A 25523-nucleotide genomic window follows, 5' to 3' on the forward strand; every position below is an offset into this window, starting at 1 on the left:
CAATGATGAGATTATATGATACTGGGCATAAGCATTCCGATGCATTTAATTGCGCTGACGCGGGTTGAAAACTTAGATCTTAAACAAAGTCAAAGTAAGTCTAAATATATTTGGTTTTGAATACCCTGGTAGTTTCCCACTTCTCAAGGGCCCCATAAATCAGTGTGGCAAACCCATAGATTGTGAGAGCTTTTGGGAATTTCAGCAACGCCACTTAAAACTTAAGGCTGCAGTTCGTCTAACCCGGACGGAGGTCTTCGATTCTCCGGCGATGACAAGTCAGTCCGGTGTTTTCTTGGTATTGTATGATAATGTTTAATGTTTCTTGATTAGATTAGAATGCCTGCCCGATTCCCAACTTTTGATTTGTATGACAATATTGGACAAGTAGGTACAACTCCTGCAATAGTTGGCATTGCCACGTTGGGGAGTTAGCATCTAAATTGGCAGAATGATCGGATGGGGAAAACTGTGGGTGTTTCTTATATCTTTCACTGTGTTTCCGGCGGAACTGAGAGGTATTGAGAAACATATAAGTTATAACAATCTTTTTTAACAAATACCCAATTTTAACCAGGGGCCGTGCGACAGACTTATTTGGACTTACCAGACATCCGGGCGAGACTAAGTGTGGATACTGGCAGGATTATCAACGGAACGGAGGCCACTTTAGGGGCCACCAGGCATCAGGTTGGCATTCGGAAGGCCCTCAACGACGGATACTTTTTTGGTACTGGACATCTCTGCGGAGGATCACTCATTCGGCCGAACTGGGTACTTACCGCAGCACATTGTTTTGTGGAGTGAGTGTGTTTAACCGAAAGGACTAAAGATTAACATTTATTAAGGAGTTTATGTGAGTGCATCTCTTCTAAAACTCCAAAGCATGTGTAGTCTCGAGGAAAAGTAGGGAAAAGTTGCGAAAGACTAGTATCCCCATCTAGTTAACTTTTGTTTTTAAATAGTATATCAATCCGAAATGCGCTCTAAATAGAATAAGTCGTGATGCAGGTTTTAAACTTTTTTTTTACTTTCTTACAGCCAGGATATCTACGACGGCACTTTCGTGCCCAAGGAGGAGTTCATCGTGGTAATGGGTAATTTGGACCGCTACAATCGCACCAATACCCTGACCTTTACAATCGAAGAGCGTGTGATGCAGTTGGAGAAATTCGATCTGTCCACTTACGACAGGGACATCGCCCTGTTAAAACTAAATGGCAGCGTTCCTGCAGATCATCCCACCATTCGTCCGATTTCCCTAAATCGTGATGTCGTTTCCGAGGGTGTTGTTTGCCAGGTGACGGGTTGGGGAAATCGTGAGGATGGCTATATCTCTGATATCCTGATGACTGTCGATGTTCCGATGATAAGCGAGGAGCACTGCATTCAGGACAGTGACCTAGGGCACCTGATCAAGGCGGGAATGATGTGCGCCGGCTATCTGGAGGTGGGGGAAAAGGACGCCTGCTCTGGCGATTCCGGAGGTCCCCTGGTTTGCCAAAGCCAATTGGCCGGAGTAGTATCCTGGGGCATAAGCTGCGCGCAGCCAAGATTGCCAGGTGTGTACACTAATGTGTCCTATTACTACGACTGGGTCCTGGTGAATATGGGAGAGGATGACACCGGTGGTGCCATGTCTGCCGTGGCCGAAAACCCTGCACTTTTGCTTTTTGGACTCCTTGTCCTAAAGCTATTGAGTAGTCATTTATGTTATATCGAGAGTTAGTTCGGCCAAAGCCCTTTATATTTGATGTAAATACAAAGCCTTATTTTTTTTCAAAAATAATATTGCGTTTGTTCTAATATAAATAATATAAGGTACAAGATTACAACAACCACATTATAAACACACTAAAAACAAGAAAGCCGAAGCTTATATACTCTTGCAGTCATATTTGATGACTGCTCATCAAATGCATAAAGGTTAAACAACATCGAAGCTATGACGATATTAGTATAAATTTTCCATATTTTCGACTAATGTTCATTTGGCACCAAATGATAGAGTTATGCGATTTTGATAAAATTTAATCTGAAATTCAATAGTAGTTAGAAAACACCATCTGGAAGAAATCAAGTCGATTCGATGAAAAACAACGGCGTAATTATTTTTTTTTCCGTAATTTTTTTGACCTCTTGTACGGGAGCTATCCGATATAGTCGCCCGATCCGGACCGTTGCGACTTATATACTGCGTGCAATAACTACACAACTTTTGGTAAAGTTTCAACAGATGGTGATGCTGATCAAGAATATGTATATTATACTTTATGGGGTCTGAGGTGTCTCCTTCACTGCGTTACAAACTTCTGACTGTAATTATAATACCCTTTTGCTCTGCAAGGGTATACTAATTTGACCACAACGGTGCCTTTTGGCCGTTTGGTGACCACCTATTACCAATAAACAAATCTAACCTGCTTGACACCTAAAGTTCAAATCCATTATAATTCCATAACCCGATTTTGGTGAAAAAATGTAGTTGTTAAGTTCTTTTTACAGTATATTTTCAGGCAGCCTAAAAAATGTACTTCCCTCGCATATCGGATCGCCGAATTTCGTAGCGATTGTTCGAAGCTAAGAAAAATAGTTTACGACGCAAAAAATAAATCTTGATTTTACCAGGCTGATTACTGGAAGTTACCTGGTTAATCTTTCAAGCACCGGAATGGTTTTGGTGACTGCATGCCGATAGATACGAACCAATTGAACGATCTTAAAACGTGCAGACAAGGACGGTAAATTCCCTAGTCATAAAGTAGTTTCTAGTAGAGATTATAATTGGGAATTGATCATTCCAAGGTTTCGTTACAGCACTATTAATTATTACACACTTTTGGCGTTGGGTGCGCAACCGTAAGGCACATCGACCCTTATCAGCCAAATTCTGCGGTGAAGTCCACTTTTTGTTTTATTTCTTCTTAAGTTTGTTACATGCACCTCTTGAGAAGAAAGTGTAATTTCCGGCACTCGCCGATGAAAACTTGTGGCTTATGAGTTATTGTTGTCTTACCCCAAAAAATGAAGTAACGAGGCCTGCTTCGGGAAGCCAAAGCTTACATGTTCATACTCTATACCCTTGCAGTTCCTAAGGATCATCACTGCATTTCTATAGTAACTCCAAAGGCAAAAGTTGACCAGATTTGTGCTTAGCGAAAACAAATTTCACTGAACATTTTTTAGAACAAAAAAAAAAAAAAATTGGCTTGCATACGGTCTTATCGATTCCGATTTAATGTGTGTGTTTGTTTATTATTCTACTTGATTCTATTCCATTCGGTTATATCACTATATTGGTTCCTGGGTCGTATGTTACTGCTGCCTTATCTCTCGTCATCGCTCACAACAATAACAAGCCTATTGCAATCAAAACTCACAAAACCAAAACAAAAACTATAGAATTATCTAAGAACGCTTTTGCGGATTTGCGTTCGTTCAGTTCAGAAAAGGAGCTCGCGCTATAATTTCTTCATTCTTCGTTCGGAGCTTCGACAGGTCAACCGTTTGCAATCAGTTATTTGTTTTTTTTTTTTGGTTTTTTTTACTCTGAAAATTCTTCACGGGCACCGTTTTCGAAATGCAGCTAAACGATCATTGGCGAAAGATCGTAAAGACCCTTATCTTCGCGTTTCTATGCACTGAAATGCAGACGAGTAAGTAAATGCTATGATTTTGAACTAAAATTTAAAATCTGTCAAGTCACAAATCTCTTCATTTGTGATAGTGAGTTATTACTTCTTTATCATAGTAAATAAAAAAACTAAAGTGTAAATTTTGTCACATTTTAAATCATTAAAAAAAATTTGAGAACATATAATTTCTCAACAACATCGAATTTTTAGTGGATATTCTGTTAATATTTTCTTGGAAATGTAAAGAATCGAAAAATAACATTCGGGAAAATTAAAAAGATCAAATGATTTTTTTTTGCTTAGGAACCACAACTTTTTACCCACTATACTTTGCACATAATTCTGCGATTATCCAAATCGCCGACCGCCTTGAGTGCGTCACTCCAAATTGATCAATCGGCGATCTATCATCGCGTGATCGCCTCAAACTTCCGGGGTTCAATTGGGTAATGTGGGTGGATTCGAAGGGCTCAGTTGTCGGGTGGCAGTAAGGGCGGGCATATCTGCGCTCGCAAAAACAACAACTATGGTGGCCAGATCGGGTCGTGCCCGGGGCGTATGCACTCAAAAACTGATATCAGGGAGCGATCGAGCTGACGCGGAGTGATTGCAAAGAGGCGGTGGTGCTAACACAGAGTGCACTCGGACACTGTTTCCATGGGGGACTCCATCGACTGGCGCTCTTATCAGCTTTCCGCAGTAACCTTCCCCTTGGTTCGTTCTCAGCTTATACACATCGAGTTTTGGCTGCGAAGAGAGCAGTTGGCCTAACCGGAGTGGGTGCCATTGCAACGGCACCCGGAGACGACCGAACCCGACCACAGATGGCTCCGTACCAGGCCTCCATACGGCTCTTGGCCGAGGAGCGGGACTACTTCGGCAAAGGACACATCTGCTCGGGCGCGCTGGTGGCGCCCTCGGTGGTGCTGACCGTCGGTAGCTGTGTTTTCAGGTTTGAAGATCAAAATTCCAGCTAGCAGCTTAAGAATGTGTTCGAATACCACACGTTGTCGGGCAACTCGCCTTACATGTAGTTCTACACTTCTGAGCCAAATGTTAATGGAATAGAGCCCCTTTTGGAAATTTGTTTTAAGACACAACACTCTTTGTTTTTAGCCACGCCAAGCGGAGCGCCTACCATCCATCACAGCTAAGAGTTATGCTCGGAAATCCCCAGAGATTTGCCCCCAGAAGGCAAGCCCTAATGCTTGGAGTGACCCACATCCACCAGCCGCCCAAGGACCTCACCATCGCTATTCTCATGCTGGAAAAGAATGTTCCGGCGGATCATCCCCTCATCCAACCAATTGGTCTACCTTCTTTGGACGTCAGTTCTGGGCTGTACTCGAAATCGGAAAACGTTTTTCTCGTTAGCACGTGGGGGTATGATGGCGATATTAGCGAGCTGCACGATCTGGTCACGTTGAATGTCACCCGCACAACTTGCGATCAGCAACCCAATAAGCCCCCAAAGATTTGTGTCCGGGCGGAGTCTTCAAGCTCTACTCCTGACCGGATCTACATGGATACAGGTGCCACGTTGGCGGGTCTGAATTGCTTGATTGGTTTACAAAGCATCGACGGAAGGTTCGAGGACGTCGCCATACATGTGCAGTGGATAGAGGCCAAGATTGGCGATGGCGGCCACCAAAATAGCTCTATCTGGGGAATTTTGGCATTCTTGGCATTCACCGGTTACGTTATAACCATAAGCAGAAAGAGCTTTTTGCCATAAAATGCCTTTCGATTTATATTATGGGGGAAATAGTAAATTAAGACATCCAAGGCTTAGCAGGAATGATTAAGTCAAGGATTGATGATCTCGACTCGGGTGTTTATCCAGCTAAACACTTTGTGGGCTACATTGGCCGATTTTTAATTTTTTGTTCTATTTAGAATCCAAGAACTATGTCTTCCTGAGCTGCAAAATATGAAAATTTCCAATGCTTCTTCATATAATAAAACATTTTTGTTGTAAATTTTCTGAAACTTCCTTAAGGGAGGCCCCTACTGACTTATATACCTTTAGTTTCTTTCTTCAAAGTGTAAGTAATTGTTTGTTATATAATAGCCCGATTTGTATCGAATTTAATTCGATTTGACGTACTCGTCTAGATCAATTCAGGTGGTAATGATGGCCAAAAATATATATACTTTCCGGGTCTGGGGTGTCGCATTCACTGCGTTGCAAACTCCTGACTGAAATTATAATGGGGTATTATAAGTTTAACAAGGGTTTAATAAGTTAAGTTTTGGTAACATGTACAAAACCGTATAAACGAAAAGTGTAAATGTAACAATTATATTTGAGTGGTCCTCAATTCCAATACTATAATAGAATGTTTAATGAAAGGAAGTACATAAAAACAGTAAAGGTAATTATATAAAGCTAACAATACGATAACCGTATAAACGAAAAGTGTAAATGTTACAATTATATTTGAGTGGTCCTCAATTCCAATACTATAATAGAATGTTTATTGAAAGGAAATACATAAATACAGTAAAGGTAATTATATAAAGCTAACAATACGATACAGCTGTTAACCCAGAACTGATTTAACAAGGTCGCATTTTTCTTCCTTTCCACAAAGCAGCAAAATTAGGGATTCTTCCGCCTGCAATTTTTGGCCCGGTTTCACCAAAGGCCACGCCCACTGGTGCTGTCTTTTGTAGCCAAAAGTGTGTTGTTGCCATCCGGCCACTTGATTATAGCTAAATAAGAAAAAGTGCTCCTCCTCCGGTTGGGTTAATACCAGAAGAAATTGCTCTTCTCCAACTTTAAATGGGGTTAGTTGTTGAATGCGCTCCTGAAGGCTCAACTGCTGGGTGGCCCCAAAGTGTGGTTCCTTGGGGTTTAAGTTGCGCTTGAAAATGGCTATGAGCCGGCAACCCAGACAGCTCAGCAGTAGTTGGTTTTCTTGAATTTCCGCCAGGTCGTAGGGGCCCTGAATCAACTGCAGCACCTTGAATTTGCGGCTTGAGGTATCCGCCAAATGAATAGCCAGTACTGGACGATGGTTGCTCATACCACTGGTGAGCAGTAAGTCCTCTTCAGACTCCGCCACTCGAACCACTTTCATTAGGCGACCGTCAGCCGGCAACACTGATTGCCAATCGGAGAGACTGCAGTTGCTCCTCATCAATCGCAAGACCCGGACCTCTTCTTCGGTGCCCAAGAGCAAGAGCACCGATTCCTCCATTTCCACTAGTTCCATGGCTGCCACTGGCTGATGCATTCCCAGAGTATGTGATTCGTTGCGGCAACTGACGCCCACCCTACTGCGCACTCTCCTAGCTGGACGGTGGCAGTGGTTTTGCACCTTAATCTCAACGCCAACGGAGTCAAGCCCCATGTGTTTGTTGGGCATACTCACGTTTGCAAGGAGCACATGACCTTCAGAGGCCAGAAGCTGGGCCTGTAAGCCCCAGCGTTGGCAAGATGCAGTTTTGCCCGTGGTCAAGCTCAGTTTGGGCCCCCAAGTCTTTTTTAAAGAGGGCTTTAGCCAGGTGAGTTCTAGGCTTTTAGTATCATATTCAAGATAAAGCAGACGTCTGTGGCTGTTATTACCCACCGAAAGAAGTTCCTGCAGCTCTTCCAATGCATTGCCTTGGCTTTTCATCGTTCGCAATTGACTGGGAAATCGGCTCTGACTTTCTTCCAAGACCAGACTTTCTGTAAAAAGGGCTCTATCCAGGACCAGACTATCGATGTTGTAGTTCCTGTTCCGGAAAATAGTAGCCCTGTAACTTTCGCTAAGATCACGGCTGTTTATATACATAACATGCCCAGGTCCAGTCAACCTTACGCCTCCGTGAAATGTCTTCGCACCAGAGATGCTTTGTGCATGGTGGCTATAACGGACAACCAAGTTCTCCAGCTGGATGCCATTGATGGAACGCAGAAGTGGCTGTCCGCCTAGCTGAAGCTGTTCGAAGCTCAGAGATCCAAATACCTCCAAAGCAGCTCCCCTCAGAGGTATGCGATGCTGCAAAAAGTAGTCCAAACTCATTTCGTTCACATTTGCCAGACTGAGATTTTGCTCGACGAGAATCTGCTGGAATTGCGCACCTGCCCAGGACTGCCCTTTAACCTGCTGGTGAATATATTCAACTGGAGCTCCATTTACCTTTGAGTTCCCGATTTGAAGTCTGCGTATCTTGGGAGCCTGGTAAAAGTGGAGCTTCGCTGCAACAGGTTCTGCAGTGGAGACGCTGTAGAGTGAGGAGTTGAGTCGTCCTATATTGATTCCATTAATAAGTCCGAAAAGAGCATCCCGCTCCAGATGAAGGCTCTTGGCTTTAACTGATCCCAGCAGTTCTTGAAGAGCCAATATAACCTGGCCTTCGCTGGCTGGACTGAAGCGGAGGAGGGCATCTTCGGCCAAATGGGTAAAGTTGAGTTCAACAGGCAGACTCTGTTTGGCTTGCAGGTTTTTCAGGTGGGACCTTTCCAGTAGCACATGACCTGCAATGCTCTGGTTACCTGTTTTACGCACAGCATGCTGCCGCAGGTAAGCCAGATGGGATTGGGGCTGTTCTTCACTATTCCATAGGGCATCACCGGTGACCAACAAGTTCAACCAGGGGTGTTGCTGCACTCGCTCCATTCGCTGCTTAAGTTCACTTAGGTAAGTCTTGTTTCCTAAGGGACACTTCAATTTGCCGTTAATGTTAAGCTGCTTCATATAGAGATTACCTTTAAGTTCTATCTCTTTTCGTGTGTCTATAAATAGTTTTTTGGAAGCCCCATTTAAGCGAGACACATTCACGTTAACAGCCACCAATTTTCTGAAAGTGTAGGGACCACTGACTTTTTGTGGTGTCTTGCGAAGCAAGGTGTTTTCAAGCACAAAACTTATATCTACATTGTTTATGTGGGGTGTATTCAAGTCTTTGTTTAGTTGAACATTTTCCATGAAAGTCTTTTTACCACGTAGCTCTGCATTGGTACCAGGTCCTATCAGACGACTTTGGTATTCCTGCCACTGCAATCCATTAACGCTCTGCAGTTGCAGAGGCCTTTGGAAACGCACATTGCCATTAATAAGAAGTTGCTTGTGAAGAAGTAGGGGCTGTTTATTGCCCTCCGAAGCCTTAGACAGCAGGTCATCGAAGAGCAATCCATTAAGACGGCCAAAGTAAAGTGCTTTTAGGTCCGGCTTTCCCGTCAATTCCAGACGTTGCAGACTAAGACCGCTGGAAAGGAGCTGCTGCAAGGGTAGTCCGGTCAGGCGACTGACATTGATGTGGTTATGAGCTCGCAGCTCATCTGCCACAACCAAGCGGGCAAAGCTTTTGGTTCCATTAAAGTTTTGTGAGGTGCCAGTTGCAAGCATTAGTTTGTTTATTGGCGTCCCATTTATTCGATTGGTTTGAAGGGATTTAATAAATAGAGGAGCTTGGAAATGCTTTTGACCTGTCAAATTGGCTTCCTGCCCATGCCGCACTATGTCTTCTGAGGTGTCCCTTAAACGGGAGCTGTAGTTTCTGGAAATAATGTCGCCTTGGACGCTAGCATTCATAAATATAATGTGCAGAGTGCGATTTCGGTATGTGTGACTTTTTTGATGTGCTTTGGTGAGAAGGTGGTCCATGAAAGGGTGTCCGTAAACATAAATGGTGGTGAGTGATGGAGCATTGACTTTGGCTTGTTCAAACATTAAATGGGGGAGAACCTAGAGGCCGAAATGGGTGGTATACATATATCTATTGCATATAAAGCGATGGAATGATAAATTACCTGCACCGTCTCGTTCAAAAGAAACTTGGTAGAGAGATCGGTCCTGGCCAATGGTTGGTTGCCCACGATCGCGAGTGAGTTTTCCGTATCCCGCTGAATATTCCTCACTGTCAGCGAGCCACGGATGGTAATCTTACCCGTATAGTACTGCTGAAGACGTTGCTCCTCCGGTTCCCTGAGTTGTCTCCGCTGCGGCCTCCATTCGCTTTGATTGGCCACCCGTATGTGACCCGAGACATTCATCTGGTATATGCGAACAGGAGCTAAGGAAAGACTCCTTTGAGGCATTCATAAATTAAATCAAAAGGAGTTCATACTCTTAACCCAGTTATCGTTGTCACCACGGAAGAGGATGTCCTGGGCAAAGTTAAGGCCATTCACTCGCTGTGCCTCTAAACGCGGAGCGAAAAAAGCGGACATGTAGATATTAGAGCTGATGACTTGGGCCCGCTGCGTGTTGAAAAGCCGATCGACCACAAGTCCGTTGAAAAGTGGCGTCAGTAGACTAAAAACACGCGCTCGTGATTGCAACAAAAGCTGTCCTTTTATCCAATTGTCTCGGCTGCGCAGGAAAAGAGAGTCCAAAACGGATTCCCAAGACACAGAATTTATCTGCTTTACTTGAAAATGACGTACTACACATTCAATGCCATTTGGCTCCTCTTGACCAATTTCTAAAGCACTATTGTTCTGGAAACCAGGAGGGGCCCAAAGTTGCTTTTTGTTAAGTATCTTGGTCAGCACCCGCCTGTCTCTGATGGTTAACAAAGGTGATCCCGAAGAGTTCCAGTGGTGGCCTTAGAACCCAGATGTCGATTACTTGCACAATATTTATTTAAATTTCTAAACTCACCTGACATCAGCGGTCCTTGGTAAATTAAGTTCCCCACTCGCAGTTGTCGGACATTTAATTTTTCCCGGGCATAATTCTCATTTCCTGTCCCAAAGGAGCGAGGCCTTCTTGGGGACAGTTGTGATCCGAATCGCTGCTGTAGGTCTTCCAGACGTTGTTTTACCTGATTGGGAGTACGCAGATGGTTGTTCGCCAGTCGAAGCCGCTTGACGTGACCTCTTTCTAAAACATGAAGCGCTTTCTCGAGGCGAATGTCAACCCGCCTCTTTAAAGACTGCATAATATCGTTAAGGGCTCCTTGAGAAGATCGCCGGCGCAGCAAAAGCCCTCGCAGTGCATTAATGGACTCTTCGAACTCGTGGCGGTGCAGCTGAACCAGACTAAAATCTGGAGAGGAGGGGTTTAAGTGTTGGCCAATCGGGTTAATCCCAACTGACCTTCATCAGGAGTGGCGCTTACTTGGCTGGAAGCGTCTTCTAAGCTCCCTAGCTGCACAGTTCGAATCAGATCGGCCGAGGATCTCCGATAGACCAGCAGTAGGAAGCTCTCGTTTCGCTTGTTCCTGTGGAAGAATAAGCCACTCGGTTCCGGTTCCCCATGTACTCGAAATCCACTATAGCAATCCAAACGGGTCGAACTGAATATGAGAACCTCTCCGTTGGAGCGTGCTCCGATTAGAAGCTGTCCCTCTTGGGACGCACTTAAGCGGTGAAAATTTAAGTCCCTGCGAGCGGGCTTTCGATATAACACGAATTGGCCATCGAACATGCGGAAGAAGAGACAGGAAGCAGGAGCTGAGAAAGTGCATGCGATGAAACAGTTCCGACCACGAAAGCTGGTCGCCTGAATGCTATGAGCCTGTATAGTTAAGGCCTGGCGATGTTGCAGGCTAAGGTTGTTTTCGTTCAATTCGTACACCGTAAGAACCAGCTTGAAAAGAAAAACACACTACCATTAAAATATAATCAATAAAAGTTAAATAAAAAGATTGGCGTGTGGTATACGTACACTATACTATACCTTTCAAACTACGGCTATTACTTATTACCTTTGAGTGGGAGCCCTTTAAAAATCGCCCAAAAATTATATAGAGCGGCTGACGACCTACTACTTGGAGAATGCGGATGGTCGGCAATTTGATTTCCTCAATGGGATTAAAGTACGTGTCCAGCCACTCAAACGTTCTGTAATATAATAATTAGCATAAATGAACCAAAAAAATGTTCACTTAACATTTCACTATAACATTTCGGCGTCAAGACCAGTTATCGAGAACTTCACGCTTACTCATATTTAATAACTAGACCTTGAATTTGAATATTTTAAAATAAAAAATTTTCTCACCTGCACTTGTTGGATGAACTGGTATGATTCGAGGTCACTAGCAAAATAATCTTTTCGGGACTGGGTTTCAGAAAGCGGATCTGAAGAAATCCCTCCGGCAGCAAGAACTCCTGCAGTGGCTCAAAGGTCAACGGCGTAAGGGTTTCGTTGGATAGCAACAGTTCCTTGGATAGTTGAAAGACTACCAGGTGATCTTCCAGGACCACGGCTAGTAGGAACAAATGCCGCCAGCTCACGATTTCTACTCCGAGGGCGCTACGACCCCTCACCTCTAAGTTGCCAAGTGACACTAAACGCTGCTCTCCAGTGGCCACGTGCAACTTAAAAATGTGTGGTACATGAAGCAGCAAAAGCAAATCCTCGTCGGGTTCGTGGAGTACGAAAAGGTCGTTATTATGTTGCACCAACATATCCATAAAGGGGAGACGGATCTCTGGTCTAGTGGTGCTACCATTTAACTCATTTCTGCACGAGCCTAAAATGATTTGGGTTGACTTCGGAATTTCGGATGCTTGGACGGCGGGAAATTGAGATCCTATTTGGCTTTTATAGAACGCCATGACACAAAATAACACTGAACAAATGCGGGCCAAAAACATTTTACAGAGCTCACACGGAAGAAAAGGCACAGAGATTGCTGAAATTGCGTAACGCAGAGCAATATTGGTATTCTATTCACATGGAAATACTACATTCGTATGGTTCCACCTTCATTCTTAACTGTTAACTTATCTCTCCAATACAAGATGTTAAGAAAGCAAAGGTAAATCCGTTAGTTGAGGTAAGTGTGGTAGAAACGAAAACAGCGGTTTGATTTTATAACTGGTACAATGGATTTACATTGTTGGTTTGCCCATAGAATACGTGTGTTCTTCCTTATTTTGTGATAGTTAAAGGAGAATGTTTTTTTGTTTTTTTATAACAGATGCGTGCTCAGCCTGAACGCATGCTAGATAACCGTATGAGTTTTTCCCGATATTCTCCACAGTTGTCAATCAGCCTATCTTCCTTCTGTTTGCTCTGCCTTAGCTGATACCTTGGGCTGGGAATTCCATTTTCGTGGGGATTTGGGAATGTATGGCAGGGAATCTATAAATAACGCAGAAAAACTTAGTGAGTGCCCTCAATGATTATTCTCAATCAATCAGCAGAGAACACTAGCTAAGGTCATTAATGGCATTAACACCAAAAACACATTTAACGCGGAAATACATAATAAAAAGAAAATTTAAAAGAAAGGTTAAACACATATATTTATTTGTTGCGGAACGGGACCCTCAAATCCTCAACTTTATTCAAAGAGAAGAAAAACCTTTGCTTGAGTAAATGTTATTATTTTCCTATTTATTATTATTATTATTAATATTATTATTAATATTATTATTATTATTATTATTATTTTTATTATTATTATTATTATTTTTATTTTTGTTTTTATTTTTATTTTTATTTTTATTGCGGCGTCCGAGTATGGAACATTGAACATTTGGTAAAAATACACAAAAGAATCTTTACAATATTTACGCCATACAAAACTACATTTATAGTAAAGTCAAAACTCATTATTTCTGCATTTATATGCATATAGTACATCTGTATACGTACATACATGGGTGTTTCGGTTACCACCTGTAGGTGTCGTTGAGGGTTTGGTAAGGGTGAATCTTAGTCGGTGAACTTTATTTCATTCTTATTTTTGTTGAGTCTTATTTCTTTGACCATTTCGAGCAGATGCGCGAATTCGAGGCATTCATTTAGGTCATAGGCCAAACCCCCCTCCCCCTCCTGTCCACTAATTGATGGTTAAGAGAAGCAATTGATTCCGCTGCCTGCTGCTCATCAGCTTGCTCTGTGCCTGTTGGGGCCTGCTTGGAGTTTTCCGACAATGTACCCCTCTCTTGCGAGAAAGAGGGAAAGCACTTCTCTCCCGAGTCAACTTCCAAGTAAACGCTTTACTTACAATTCACTCTCTCTTTTCGCCTTTTTCATTTTTCCACTCGAGTGTGTGACTCACCCACTAATCGAAAGAGAGCACTGCACATTGGGCCGATTACTTTTCATGATTAACACAATAGTTTTTTATTTTTATGGTTCTGTAAAAATTTATTTGTGTATTACGTTTACCATAAAATCGTATAAAATCACTACTTACTAATGGAAATGAGAGAGAAATTTAATTAGCACCACCAAAGTTTAAAGGGTATAACATTGTTTTGTTTTCGTTTAATAAAAACAACACCCACTGTGCGAGCAGAAATTATTCTAGAGCACAGCAAGATCGCTCATTGGACGAGTTTACGTGGTGTCCCATGGACGTGCGCGCATTGTTTAAATTTAGTCGCATCGGGACAGAATAAATTTTGAAGTCTCCTTGTTTGATTTCCAACTGTGAATATTTTTTTTGATTTTTTTCTCCTGTGAAAATGCCAAATGCCATGAGTTATGGAAATCCGTAAAGCACACGATTAAGAGCGCTAGCCCAAAACTCAAAATGAAACTGTGGAAATCGAAAAAGCCTATTGGAGGCTGTGTGCCTGGAAAATCAACTGCTCTCAAACAGGACCAACATCAACAGACACACGAGTCCAAAAATAGTACTTCAAACGGATTTCATCATCCGCAGACGGACACGGCCTTGTCTCCTATTATATCCGGAGGTAAGTAACTTCTCCGATTTTCTTTCCCTTTCACCTAGGAACTAACATCCTATCTCAAATACTAACAAAAATTCAGCTGAAGCGCCCAACAAATGCGCTCCCATTTTGTCAGATTTTTCTCTGGGTGCTCTGATGTATCGTACTTCCGCCCAAGGTGCTTGGTTGCGTACGGCCCTCTAGTGCTCGACTTTCGATATACAAATATCCGACGATGAATTTGTGTCTTCATCCCCAAGTTGCGCAGCCAAAAATGTATTAGTCAAATATACATACATTTATCTTTATTTTGTGTATTATATTATAATATTATTTTGTAGCATATCTGAATTTGTTTTATGCTTACATTAACATCCAAAAGTGTATATCTTGACAGACTTACAATTTCGAATATAAGAGGCAGTTAAACGAACGGTGTTTTTATCGTCCATGGACTTATGAATGATCTAAAAATGACGTCAATGCTGAAAAATGCTGGAGGACCAGATTCTATGATACTAAAAAAGAAGAGAAAGAAGAAGTTTAATTGTATTCGATGAATTTCTTTCATAATGAGCGTAATTACCATTTAATTACTTGTTTCTCTTGATCCGTATTGTTGGTTTCTCCGCGTGCTTGCCATTTTTCATAATTTAATTTCTTGCTTGGATTGTATTTACTAAATAGGGTCAAGTAACTGGTTAGCACTTCTGATACCGAGCCCCAAGATGCAGATGCATAGCAGTGATCATGAGATCAACGCAGGTGCGTTACTGGAAATAACTTTTCTTATTACTAATTTCAGTTATGTCAATAATAAAAACACGGCTAAATTCTATGCAAGTTTTAGGTTTCCAAAAAGTTTTTACTAAGTTCAAAAATCAGTGGATGTATAATATGTATTACATATTTAAATCAAGTATTTTTTTGAGTGTGAGATATCTTAAAATTGTTGATGCTATCGCGGAACCTCTACATTTCCTCTACCCCATACACTCGTCCAACTGCTCTTTCCCATTCGTTTTTCGAAAATCGAAAACATTTCCCCCCTATTTTTTATGCCATGTGCATAAGAGTTTCCTACTTGTAGGGGTGTGTGTGTGTTTTTTCGCCACGTTGCGGCCATCGTGTATAAACAAAAAGGGAACATTGATATGGTACAGACATGGTTGGTGGGGGAAAGCGATCTGAAGAGAGCTGAAGAAGACTCAACATTTTGACGTAATTAAAACGAAGTGAGCGCAGAGCGAGTGGGATTTTTCGATCTGTCCAGCGGTGTCATCACCGTTTTTATCGCAGGGGCGTATGCAGCCCGCAACGATAAATAAAATGAACTAGAAATTTTGTCTAACTGGCATTATACAAAACTACAGACTGTTTAATTTAAAAAAAATATTTTTTAAAAGCCCCATATAAAAGTACTGCCTACGCCACTGATTGTATAGTACATTGTTTTCGAGTGTCATAGACGAGCAGTTCTTTTATTGTGTTTATTTAAAATCTTTGCGCCCCATAACATAAGGCTACAAAATATAATGGAGTGATGACGGAGGAGCAGCGCCCAAACAAAAGAGGTGTGACGGAAGGATATGTCGTATAGGCGTATTGGTAACGAGGAAATAATTCGGAATGGCAGTTGCTGCCAATTGATAAAGTAAATAAAATTTCGCCACAAATGTTGCAGAAAGTTGCCGTCCGGCACATAAAACCGGGAATATGTTCAAAACCAATTTAAATTAAAGAAACTTTGTGGTACATTCATTGACAGACAATTCCCCCCACATTATAATTTATATTATCTATTTCTTTGTTCATTGACCCCTTGTTTTGAAAATTTCTTTCGTGCTTTCAAACCAATTCCAAACCAATTTTATAATCCCGTTTTGTTTGTGTTGTCTTTTTGGTTTTTGCCGCAAAATTCGCCCATTTCCCACTGCATCAGAATTATGCCAAGAGAGGGAAAATGCCAAACGGTTTAACGGTTGATATTTTAGCTCAGTGTAAAAATAGCAATCAAAACTTAAAAATTAAAAGCAGAATTGCAAACTGGAGGGAGGTTTATGTAGGAGATAACAAGTCTTATTATTTTAGTAATAGAGAGTTTCAAAATGATTTTACAAATTTAAATCAACAATCAAATAAATCAAATTAATTTATGAGGCGAAATAATAATAAAAGGGCTAAAGCTATTCGTCTTATTTTCTTGAAAATACAAATTATTATTTTCAAAACAATATTTATTGGATGTAGCACTTAAAGTTAGGGTCTTAGGTGATCTAACACAGACTCATTTTTGGTGAGCATAACACTAATTGTCTGCTTTTTTTTTTATTTTCTTTCCACCAAACATTTACTCTAAAATATATAATAATAATAATTTTAGTCAGAAGTTTTTATTCTAAATCAGCATTCCGGTGGATTTAGAATCGTTTGTCTCTTACCCAGTTTTAAATCCCGCTGAAATTTCGTCGATAATTTTTTTTACGCTGCAACAAATCAAAATACTATTCTGCATACGATGCAATATGAAAGTCTTTCATCCCCATCTTTTGTTTCAACGTGCTCTGTAAAAAGGCATAAATATACCGAAATTGTCGTAAATATGTTTTGGCTTAGTGCGTCTTGGTAGCGGCTCTGCGCCGTCAATATTATCCAAGTTTTGGCTTGATCTGCAGGGCCTGATCCCTTCCCCCCTTAACCCGCCTCCACTTATGGGGGGATGTCCAGATGTGGCTCTTTTAGATGTTGACATTTTTGCGGAATTGCGCTCAAGTTGATTCGCTTTAATTGGGTTTTCTTGTCAATTTTCTTTAGGAAATAAAAGGAAAAAAACGGAAAAGGGGGCATTCAACATAAAAAAAAACACAACACTTTAAAAGGAAACATAAGCCTTTAGTTACGTTTTCAAAACAATATCAAGTTGCTGGTCCCTACAAGACCAAAACACTCTTCTTTAGGGCAATTAAAAAAAAAATGAAAAATGTTTGAACCCGATTCATGTAAACTAATTAATACTCAGTCAGTTATTGGAAGATTCACACTTTCAATTGACTGACTGACAAACATCCACTACAAAGATCCACTACATATAGGCCTTCAAGCAAGTTCTTTGTTCACCGCCCGCCGGAAGTCTTTTCGGATGAACTCAATTTTAGCCAGAGAAAAAATTGGCAACTGTCACCGACAAATTTTTTTGCAACTTTTCTGTGAGAGATCATAAAAACTAACGTGCGATTGTACCATAACACCAAAAATTCGTTTAACTATCACACCAATCTGAGAGATGAATTTCATATTCTGTAAAACAAATCTGCGATTTGCAATCGATGTCTATTATAACCATAAGGCACCTTTGTGGCTACAATTAGCTACAACTAAATTTATAATATAAAGAATACTATAAAACTAGTTAACTGAGAGAAAATTATTATTTAACTAAATGGTAACATTTTTTTTTTCTTTTGGCAAAAGCTTATATTATTTTTAACTGAGTTAAAACCATAACCAATAAATAAATATTATATCCTGGTAATGCCCAACTATTGTATTGTATCTTTGCATGTACATATATAGTTTTTGAGCTTAATTAATAATTTAAATTTGTCTGTAATTTTATTCATGTGCTTTTACACACTAATGCTGGCCACCCGCAAAAAAAAACCAAGACCAACGAGAAAAGCAAATCGGAAAAAACAAAAAGCGCCTTCGTTTGCTCCGCTATATCAAATGGAAATAAAAAGTGCGCGTGTATAAATAGCACACAAAAACGCATTCAAAAAACACGCAAGCCATAGGGAGAACTGAAAACAAATTAAAGCTAGTGTAAGTGGAGACAAAAATATAGATGAAAGAGAAATCAAGCTTTAGCAACTAAATATTATTATTTATTTATTTAACTTTGAGTTCGAAACTAAAAATTTGAGAGCGACTTGATCAGTTATATATTTTCTGGTCCAAAATTATACACTTTATCATACTGAATTATACGACTGTGAGTGTATATGTATGTACCAAAATAGATATTTTAACAAAAAAGGCAAACCAAAGCTTGTCGGCCCTTGAACTTTGTAAAATTTCTAAAATCCAAGTGAATGTCCGCTATTACTTACTATGTGTGCAACTGGACCAAATTGGCACACCCTTTTAAGCTAAAGACGAGCTAAAAGAAACAAAACTGAAACCAAAGATAACCCATTAACGAAAATAAATTATGGTGTATCAGCTCGCTACATGGAAAAGCTGCGTGAGCGTCTGCGTCGGACAAATGAAGCGAAACGTAACTTTTGTAAGCAGCTCACTGGGTATATAAGTTGTTCAATTGGTTTTTGTTTTTTGGTTTCTGGCTATTTATTGTTGCTGTTTTGTACACTCGGGCCGACGTATTCAAAACATGTTTGCGCCATCAAAGCAATCGAAAATAAAAGTCGCGTCCGCTTGCGTCGAGAGTTAGCTCCAATGAATTGGGCTTCTTTGTTATTTTGACTTTAAGTTCTTTTCCAGTGTAACTTGTCATATCTACATGGCAGAGAATCGCGTATACGCTTCAGGGCATCCCAAAAAATACCAAAAAGTGTTCCTAAACTGAGAAACCAAAAACTTTTAGCTTGTAAAGATATGTACAAACATACATACATATATAGATATACGTATGTAGATGTAGGGCTTGTCATAAGAAACATATATTAAATACAATTTTATTGGCTTTTCTTTAGCTTGAACTAGTGTTTATTCGCTTACACTTTAGACTAAGCCTACAAAACGGTTCATTTTCCAGGCTCTTATCTGATATTAAGCTATTTTGACCTGGCGACGTTTTTAAATTTTGTGTTTGTCGTGCCACATGTTTGGGAGCCATTTGGTGTTTATATCTGTTTTCGGTTTAATTTTTTTGCAATTACAGCGAATTTTATTAAAGAATTTTTGACAACGTCGATTTGTGATGAACAGACGACGGAGATTGATGGTTATATTAGAGAAGGTAGGGCCTTCTTTGATGTCTGGTGTGGTGAAATAAATTAAGAATAAGATGGCCAGAACTACACTTTGATGTCTGATCTGTTATGTTTACTCACTTCCAATTTGCCTATTTTTATATTTTTTTACAGTTGACCGAGCAATGAGTCCTGCCCAATCGGAAGACTCCGGATTGGCTCCGGAAAGGGGAACCACCTACGCCACTATCACCTTGCCGCGTAACGCTCTGCACTTAGCCATCACATTCGCAGGTAAGAAGGCTCTTTTTCGAAACGCATCTATACAGTAAATAAATTCCTGAGTTTATGTGGCTCGAAGAAAAAAGTTCATCAATAGAGGTTGTTTGGAGAACCCAATAGATTACTGTAAGCGGATATGCAAGTAACAAAGTCGCTTAATATAACTGTTATCTTTGCATTATTTTAAAATTTGATTAGACAAGTTACTTAAATTAAAGCAAACACAATGCTTGACAAAATCAAAAAATCACAACGGATTTGATACAATATTAGAATTGTAGAATTTTTTTTCTTATTTTTCAATCGAGGATTACAGCCGTGTATATTAAAAAGACCGTTAACATTCGGCAATGGATTCTTGTCTGCGGATATATGTACTGCGCTATAGCTAAATTGCTTTTGCCGATCACCAGACGAAGTGGGACGGCCCGAATCGTTCATTTCTAATGCGTAATGCGTCCAAGTCGATATGGATATTGCTTTGTCCGGATTCGTGTCTCCGCCTGCCGTCGCCGCCAATATAAATCATCGTCTCTATCAAGAGAGAAGCCCAACCCCAGGGGCAGTTTGAGGAGACAGACAGGGGGCCAGACAAAAAAATAATAATCGGAGTGTTCATTGTACACGTACGCACAGGACACGTCACAATTCTATTACTTTAAAAATCACATGAACACTTGAATAGAGTGATTTTAGCTGTTTAACGTCAATACAATTACTAAACTAATTTCTTTCCACTACTTAGATTTTAATTTTGAAATGTGATTTACTTAAATTCTGACTCATTTTTATAGTAGCTGCTACTAATTTTGCCTGACTGAAATTATAGAACCCTCTGCAATGTTATACAAATTAGTGGAACAAAATTGTAAAACCGTTGTTTTTATCATACAAGCTATCATAAAGCTATCAACTTCTTTCTCCAGAACGCAATGATCTGTCGTATCCGCCGGTGGTGGGTTCCTTGAATCCGGTGGGTCATGCGGCGGATTTTCTGGCGCCTGGAGATCGTCTTCATCAGATCGACGGGACATCGACAATTGGCTTGAGCAACCAGAAGGTGATGAACATGCTGTGCGCTGGAGGATTGGATCTGGGCCCGGCCATCGTGGAGATTGAGTACTCCCTGCCTGAGTACAGTAAGGAAACCTATACTATCTACCTTTTCACCTCTCATTAGCCTTTTGTCATGCTTGTTGTCCCGGCCGCAGCAGTTTCCCAGAACAGCCTTTGTGTTACCTCGAAGCTGGCTCAGATCACCGTAGAGAGGGAAAGTGGGTGCCTGGGATTGACGTTACGGGGAGGGGCAGACTACCCCCTGATTGTCACCCATGTGAGGCCCCAAGGACCAGTGTATAAGACGGGTCGTATTAAGCCTGGAGATCGGCTGCTTCGCGTCGATAATGTAAGTTATCTTACATTGGAGCTGCCTTTTGGCTGCAAAGTTCTCGAATTCAATTTAGAAAAATATTTTTATATTTTTAAATAGATCTCACTTATTGGTAAGACGCTCACGGAGGCGCAGCAAATTATTAAGTGTGGCGGTCATGTTTCCGGTTACACAAACCTAACGATCGAGTACGACGTTTCCGTGGTGCAGAGCGTCGAGTTCTCGATGGGACCGCTGCTCATTGAAATCGAACGACCCATGAATGAAAAGTTAGGACTGGTACTTTGCAACTACCCGTCGGGAATGCCTGTTTCTGGGTCCGGTTCGAGTACTCCTTCCAGTGGCGAAAAGATCGAGGAATCGGCAAACATTTTCATAGCGAGCATCCTGCCCGCCAGCATCGCAGATCGGTAAGGTGGTTCTTCTGAGTTGTTTTCCAACTTATGAACGGCTTATTCTTTTTCAGCTGCGGTGCCCTATCCGTCGGCGATCAAGTGCTCTCCATCGACGAGACAATGATCGAGAACTCGGCTTTTAGCCCCGACGAGCTGATGACCATATTGGACACCAGCACCGGCCGCGGCTACACGCAGATGCAGATCATGCCCGCGCACGCGTTGGCCCGTCACTGTGAGTTTCGGTTGTGGTCTGAGCCCACCCCCCTATATTGACAAAGCCATGTAGTTGCTACCAGGCAGTTACAACACACTCAGGCCCTCTAGGGGATTGACAAAGTTCTGGCGAGGTGTTATCCCAGCATCACCAGCTTAACAAAAACAAGAAAAGAAGCTAGCTTCGGCAAGCCGAAGCTTATATACCCTGGCAGCCGAACAAAATACATAAAAACTAAACAGCATCGAAGCTGTCACGTTTTTTCTATTAATTTTTCATATTTTCGACTATTGTTTATATGACAGCTATATGATAAAGTCGTCCGATTTTGATGAAATTCAATTCGTTATTCAAGAGTCGTTAGAAAACTCTATACTCAAGAATATATATACTTTATGGGGTCTGAGGTGTCTCCTTCACTGCGTTGCAAACTTCTGACTGAAATTATAATACCCTTTGCTCTGTAAGGGTATAAATATCGCAAAGTAATCCAGTAGAAGCAAATTTCGCGAATTACGCGAACGTTCTAACCAAACTGCAAAATAACTGAAATTTTTAACTTTTCGTATTCGAGATGTAACTGGTAAAATGGCATTTATGTGATTATGTGATTTGATCTGGTACGACATTATGGTGTCCGTATGTGTAGAGCTCTACGTTGGTGCTACTTTGTTTCGTGTTTATTGGTCTATTTGATTGATGTACTTATTGTTTATGTGCCGTGGAAAAAGCACTACAATAGCTCTGGGCAATTTAGCAGTTTTCAAAAGTTATTTCTTCTTTAGGAAAATACAACTGACAAAACTGATTTTTTCATGTGTGATTTGTAAGCAAGTGCCAATAAAAGAAGAAGCCTGCTGACTAATCGAAATTTATAGATCGAATTGCTAGTTGCTTAAGCTTTAATAAAGACATACATAGAGTATATAAAGATTGAGTTACGTTGTTGCCTCTTTTAAAAAGTATTCCGAATGACCGCACGCGGATCTCCCACACTTTAATAACCTTTTGAAAACAAAATAATATATTTACATATATTTAATTAAGTTACGAATCTAGCTAGCTTACTTTCTTGTAAGTAATATTATATAAGCGCGAAACACAAAAATGTAAGGAGGTGCGGTACTCGACCATATATTGTTATTACCTGCTCGGACGTGTTAACCCTAATCTGTATTACCCATTTCATCCTTCAGGTCACACGGCGTTAGGTAGCCCCAAGTACAGCTTTGGCACCCTCGAGTCCCGGAAATCCTCGACGGCTGGCCGCCAGCGTCAGCGCTTGTCCCGCAAGAGTTCTCTGCCCTTGGAAAGTCAGGTCAGCACTCTAAGCGCCACAGGAACAGCAGGAGTAACAGCCGGCTTGGGTCTCTGCCGGGCGGAGAGCTTTCCAGTTCTTCTGGATTGCAGCCAAGGGGCAGGCATTGTCCTCGGCGAGTCCGGGGCGAACATGCCAGGAGCCGGGGGACCTGGAGCTGTGACCATTGACAAGATCATAGCGGATTCAGTGGCCGATCGCAGTGGTTGCATTCAGACAGGAGATCGTATAGTGGCCATTAACAAGATGTACAGCTTGGATGCGGCGGCTATGAGGCAGCTCCTTGAGGGTGGATTCACTCGCAGTGGTGGAGGGAACTCTGGAACGCCAGCCAACTGGCTGGAGCTGGAGATTGAATTCGATATGCCAGATGCGGTGGTGCCCTCCAGTGGCGTGTTCAGTGTAAAGCTGCTAACGGCCGGCAAACGTGGATTAGGACTTAGTGTTAGCGGTGCCAGTCACGGAGGCTTAGTCATTTCAGATGTCAAAATGGGCAGTCCTGCCCATCGCAGTGGCTCCCTGCGATCGGGGGATATCCTCCTAGCCGTGGATCAGCATCCAGTGCAGCATTTCAACGTGGACGCCCTGCTCACGGAAGAGGGCAGATCGCAGAACTCCAGTCAGAGCTTCTCGGAGTTTACCACCGTGACGATAAAGCGGGTCGTTCTGCCCGATTTCCTGCCCATGTCAATTCCGATTTACAGCAATTGCCCCGCTAGTGGCAATAATTTGGGAACGGGAATCGGTGCTTCCGCCAATTTTCCTACCGATCACGATCTTTATAGCAGTACTTATGTGACAGCGGGAAAGTACGCGGATTGTGTATCTCTGAAGTCGAAGACTCCTCAACCGGAGTACTTTCGAGTGCCTAGCATGGACGACGCCAGTCTGCAGTCCGTGCAATTGCGATCGGGGGCGGGATCAGCCGGGGGTCAGACCAAAGGCTGGTCAACCGGGGTTAACAGTCGATCCTTCGTAATGCCGCCCAATACGCAGAGTCTCACCACCGAGTTACCCGAGGAGGAAGACGAGCAGGAGCAGCTGTATGCTGGATATGAACTCAATCGCTATGCCAGGTGAGCTTTAAAAAACTTTTGCGTCGCTATTGTTCGGGGGTCCAGAACTCTCGTTCAAACTGTATGTTAAAGCTAGATGTTCCAATAACCTTTTAGCTCTGAATTAAGATTTTCAGACAAATAACAATTTGGCAATAAGGATATGGTCTGTCCGTCCGACTTTACCTTTACCTTTTTACGCAAGCCAGTTCCTGAGTTTTAAACTACCCGTCAGAAACTTTCCCTTTCAAACCTATGTTTATTACTTTTCTAGTGTTGACTGTACCGCCTTGCCACCGCCCATGGAAAACAAGGTGTATGGATCGGCTGCCAGTTCCAGCAGCAAAAGCAGTTGTAGCAGCTTGCACCAAATAATATTCACCGTGCGGTTAGAGCCCAAAGGAGGATTACTAGGGATAACCTTGGCTGGCAGCGAGGACATCACCAAGCCCATCACGATCAGCGGTCTTGTGGAGGGTACGTTTGAATATGCAGATGTAAAAAAAAAAATTTAATTATATATCTCCCATATTACCAGGCGGCATTGCCCAAAAAAATGGCCAGATAAATGTGGGCGACCAGCTGCTGGCTATCGATGAGCACTCGGTGCAGGGAATTCCCCTTTCGCACGCTACTAGTCTTTTGCAGAATCTTGGCGATCTAGTAGACCTCAAGATATTGCGAGGTCATGATTTGGCCAACAGAAGCCATGTTCCACAGGCGCAGGCCATCTATGCCAAGATCCAAAGGCGTCCTCGAAGTCCCTCGTCCAACATGGATGGTATCAAAGAAACGGGCAATGGGAATGCAAGCCAGGATGATAGCGCCAATGGAATTGTCAGTGGAAGTCCCCGAATTTTCCATGTCGTTCTGTACAAAGATAAGGTGTACGACGACTATGGATTCTCGGTTTCGGATGGACTTTACGAGCGTGGCGTGTTCATCAACAGGATTCGGACTGGAGGTCCAGCTGATTTTTGCGGTCTGCTTAAGCCTTTCGATCGCATTATGCAGGTATGCAGGTGGTTGTTATTGTTGAGATTTTAATATTTTTAAGTATTACGTAATCCCTAGGTAAACGAGATAAAGACGCAGGACTTTGACTGCTGCCTTACTGTTCCGCTGATTGCCGCTGCCGGCGATAAAATTGAGATGATTATGCAACGCACCGAGTAATTCTTGCGTGTTAGATCCTTAAAACATAAAATTAGTTTTACGCTAATGTTTTCTAAACTATCATTGCCAATACCCTGAAAAAGTTAACCTAAATAGACATAGCAGTCTGTCGTAACCAAATATGTCGCCTTTTAAAATAGTTCTGCCGTAATTTTACATCAATATTATTTAAAATTTATTTTTTAGCATAAATGTTTTAAAAATGTAGTTATATTGCCGTTAAAAACTAATTTAAAAACATTAAATATTTTGTTTCTTGACCATAGAGTAGAAATTTATTAAAAAATTTATAATAAAATATAATAAAATATAATATAATATAATATAATATAATATAATATAATATAATATAATATAATATAATATAATATAATATAATATAATAAATAATATAATATAATATAATATAATATAAAATAAGAATTTATTATAATATAAAATAATAATAAGATATGATGATAATATGAACATACTTCATTTTAATTCTTCATATTGGTGAAGCTGGATTTTTTTTACCAATCAATTTTCTAAGTTTTTTTTTTTAATGATTT

General features: G+C 41.3%; 4 protein-coding genes across 5 annotated transcripts; 3 read left to right on the plus strand and 1 right to left on the minus strand.

Moving 5' to 3' along the window:
* Nucleotides 1-397: 397 nt before the first annotated feature.
* LOC108101637 (trypsin-1) lies at nucleotides 398-1789 on the plus strand. Its single transcript, XM_017206050.1, has 3 exons — nucleotides 398-518; nucleotides 578-803; nucleotides 1042-1789. The coding sequence occupies exons 1-3, from the start codon at nucleotides 452-454 to the stop codon at nucleotides 1727-1729; spliced, it is 981 nt and encodes a 326-aa protein (XP_017061539.1). The 5' UTR covers nucleotides 398-451; the 3' UTR covers nucleotides 1730-1789.
* A 1648-nt stretch (nucleotides 1790-3437) lies between these two features.
* LOC108101643 lies at nucleotides 3438-5614 on the plus strand. The gene is made up of 3 exons (XM_017206059.2): nucleotides 3438-3656; nucleotides 4362-4587; nucleotides 4752-5614. Exons 1-3 carry the CDS (start codon nucleotides 3581-3583, stop codon nucleotides 5368-5370), a joined length of 921 nt encoding a protein of 306 aa, XP_017061548.1. The 5' UTR covers nucleotides 3438-3580; the 3' UTR covers nucleotides 5371-5614.
* Nucleotides 5615-5921: 307 nt separating this feature from the next.
* Nucleotides 5922-12880, minus strand: LOC108101642. Its single transcript, XM_017206058.2, has 7 exons — nucleotides 11576-12880; nucleotides 11280-11415; nucleotides 10669-11161; nucleotides 10232-10618; nucleotides 9696-10175; nucleotides 9379-9641; nucleotides 5922-9313 (listed from the first exon to the last, which is right to left on the minus strand). Exons 1-7 carry the CDS (start codon nucleotides 12172-12174, stop codon nucleotides 6179-6181), a joined length of 5493 nt encoding a protein of 1830 aa, XP_017061547.1. The 5' UTR covers nucleotides 12175-12880; the 3' UTR covers nucleotides 5922-6178.
* Nucleotides 12881-13838: 958 nt separating this feature from the next.
* LOC108101645 (glutamate receptor-interacting protein 1) lies at nucleotides 13839-25209 on the plus strand. Of its 2 annotated transcripts, none has more exons than XM_017206061.2 (10): nucleotides 13839-14232; nucleotides 19314-19433; nucleotides 20348-20560; nucleotides 20633-20826; nucleotides 20911-21221; nucleotides 21278-21441; nucleotides 22620-23817; nucleotides 24071-24273; nucleotides 24335-24810; nucleotides 24871-25209. In XM_017206061.2, the coding sequence occupies exons 1-10, from the start codon at nucleotides 14067-14069 to the stop codon at nucleotides 24970-24972; spliced, it is 3147 nt and encodes a 1048-aa protein (XP_017061550.1). In that variant the 5' UTR covers nucleotides 13839-14066; the 3' UTR covers nucleotides 24973-25209. The 2 variants fall into 2 exon arrangements, with proteins under 2 accessions (XP_017061550.1, XP_017061551.1); XM_017206062.2 differs by having other exon boundaries at nucleotides 20636-20826.
* The last annotated feature ends 314 nt before the right edge of the window (nucleotides 25210-25523 follow it).

The sequence above is a fragment of the Drosophila ficusphila genome, unplaced genomic scaffold (assembly GCF_018152265.1).
Source record: "Drosophila ficusphila isolate 14025-0441.05 unplaced genomic scaffold, ASM1815226v1 contig_198, whole genome shotgun sequence".
Classification (NCBI taxonomy): Eukaryota; Metazoa; Arthropoda; class Insecta; order Diptera; family Drosophilidae; genus Drosophila; species Drosophila ficusphila.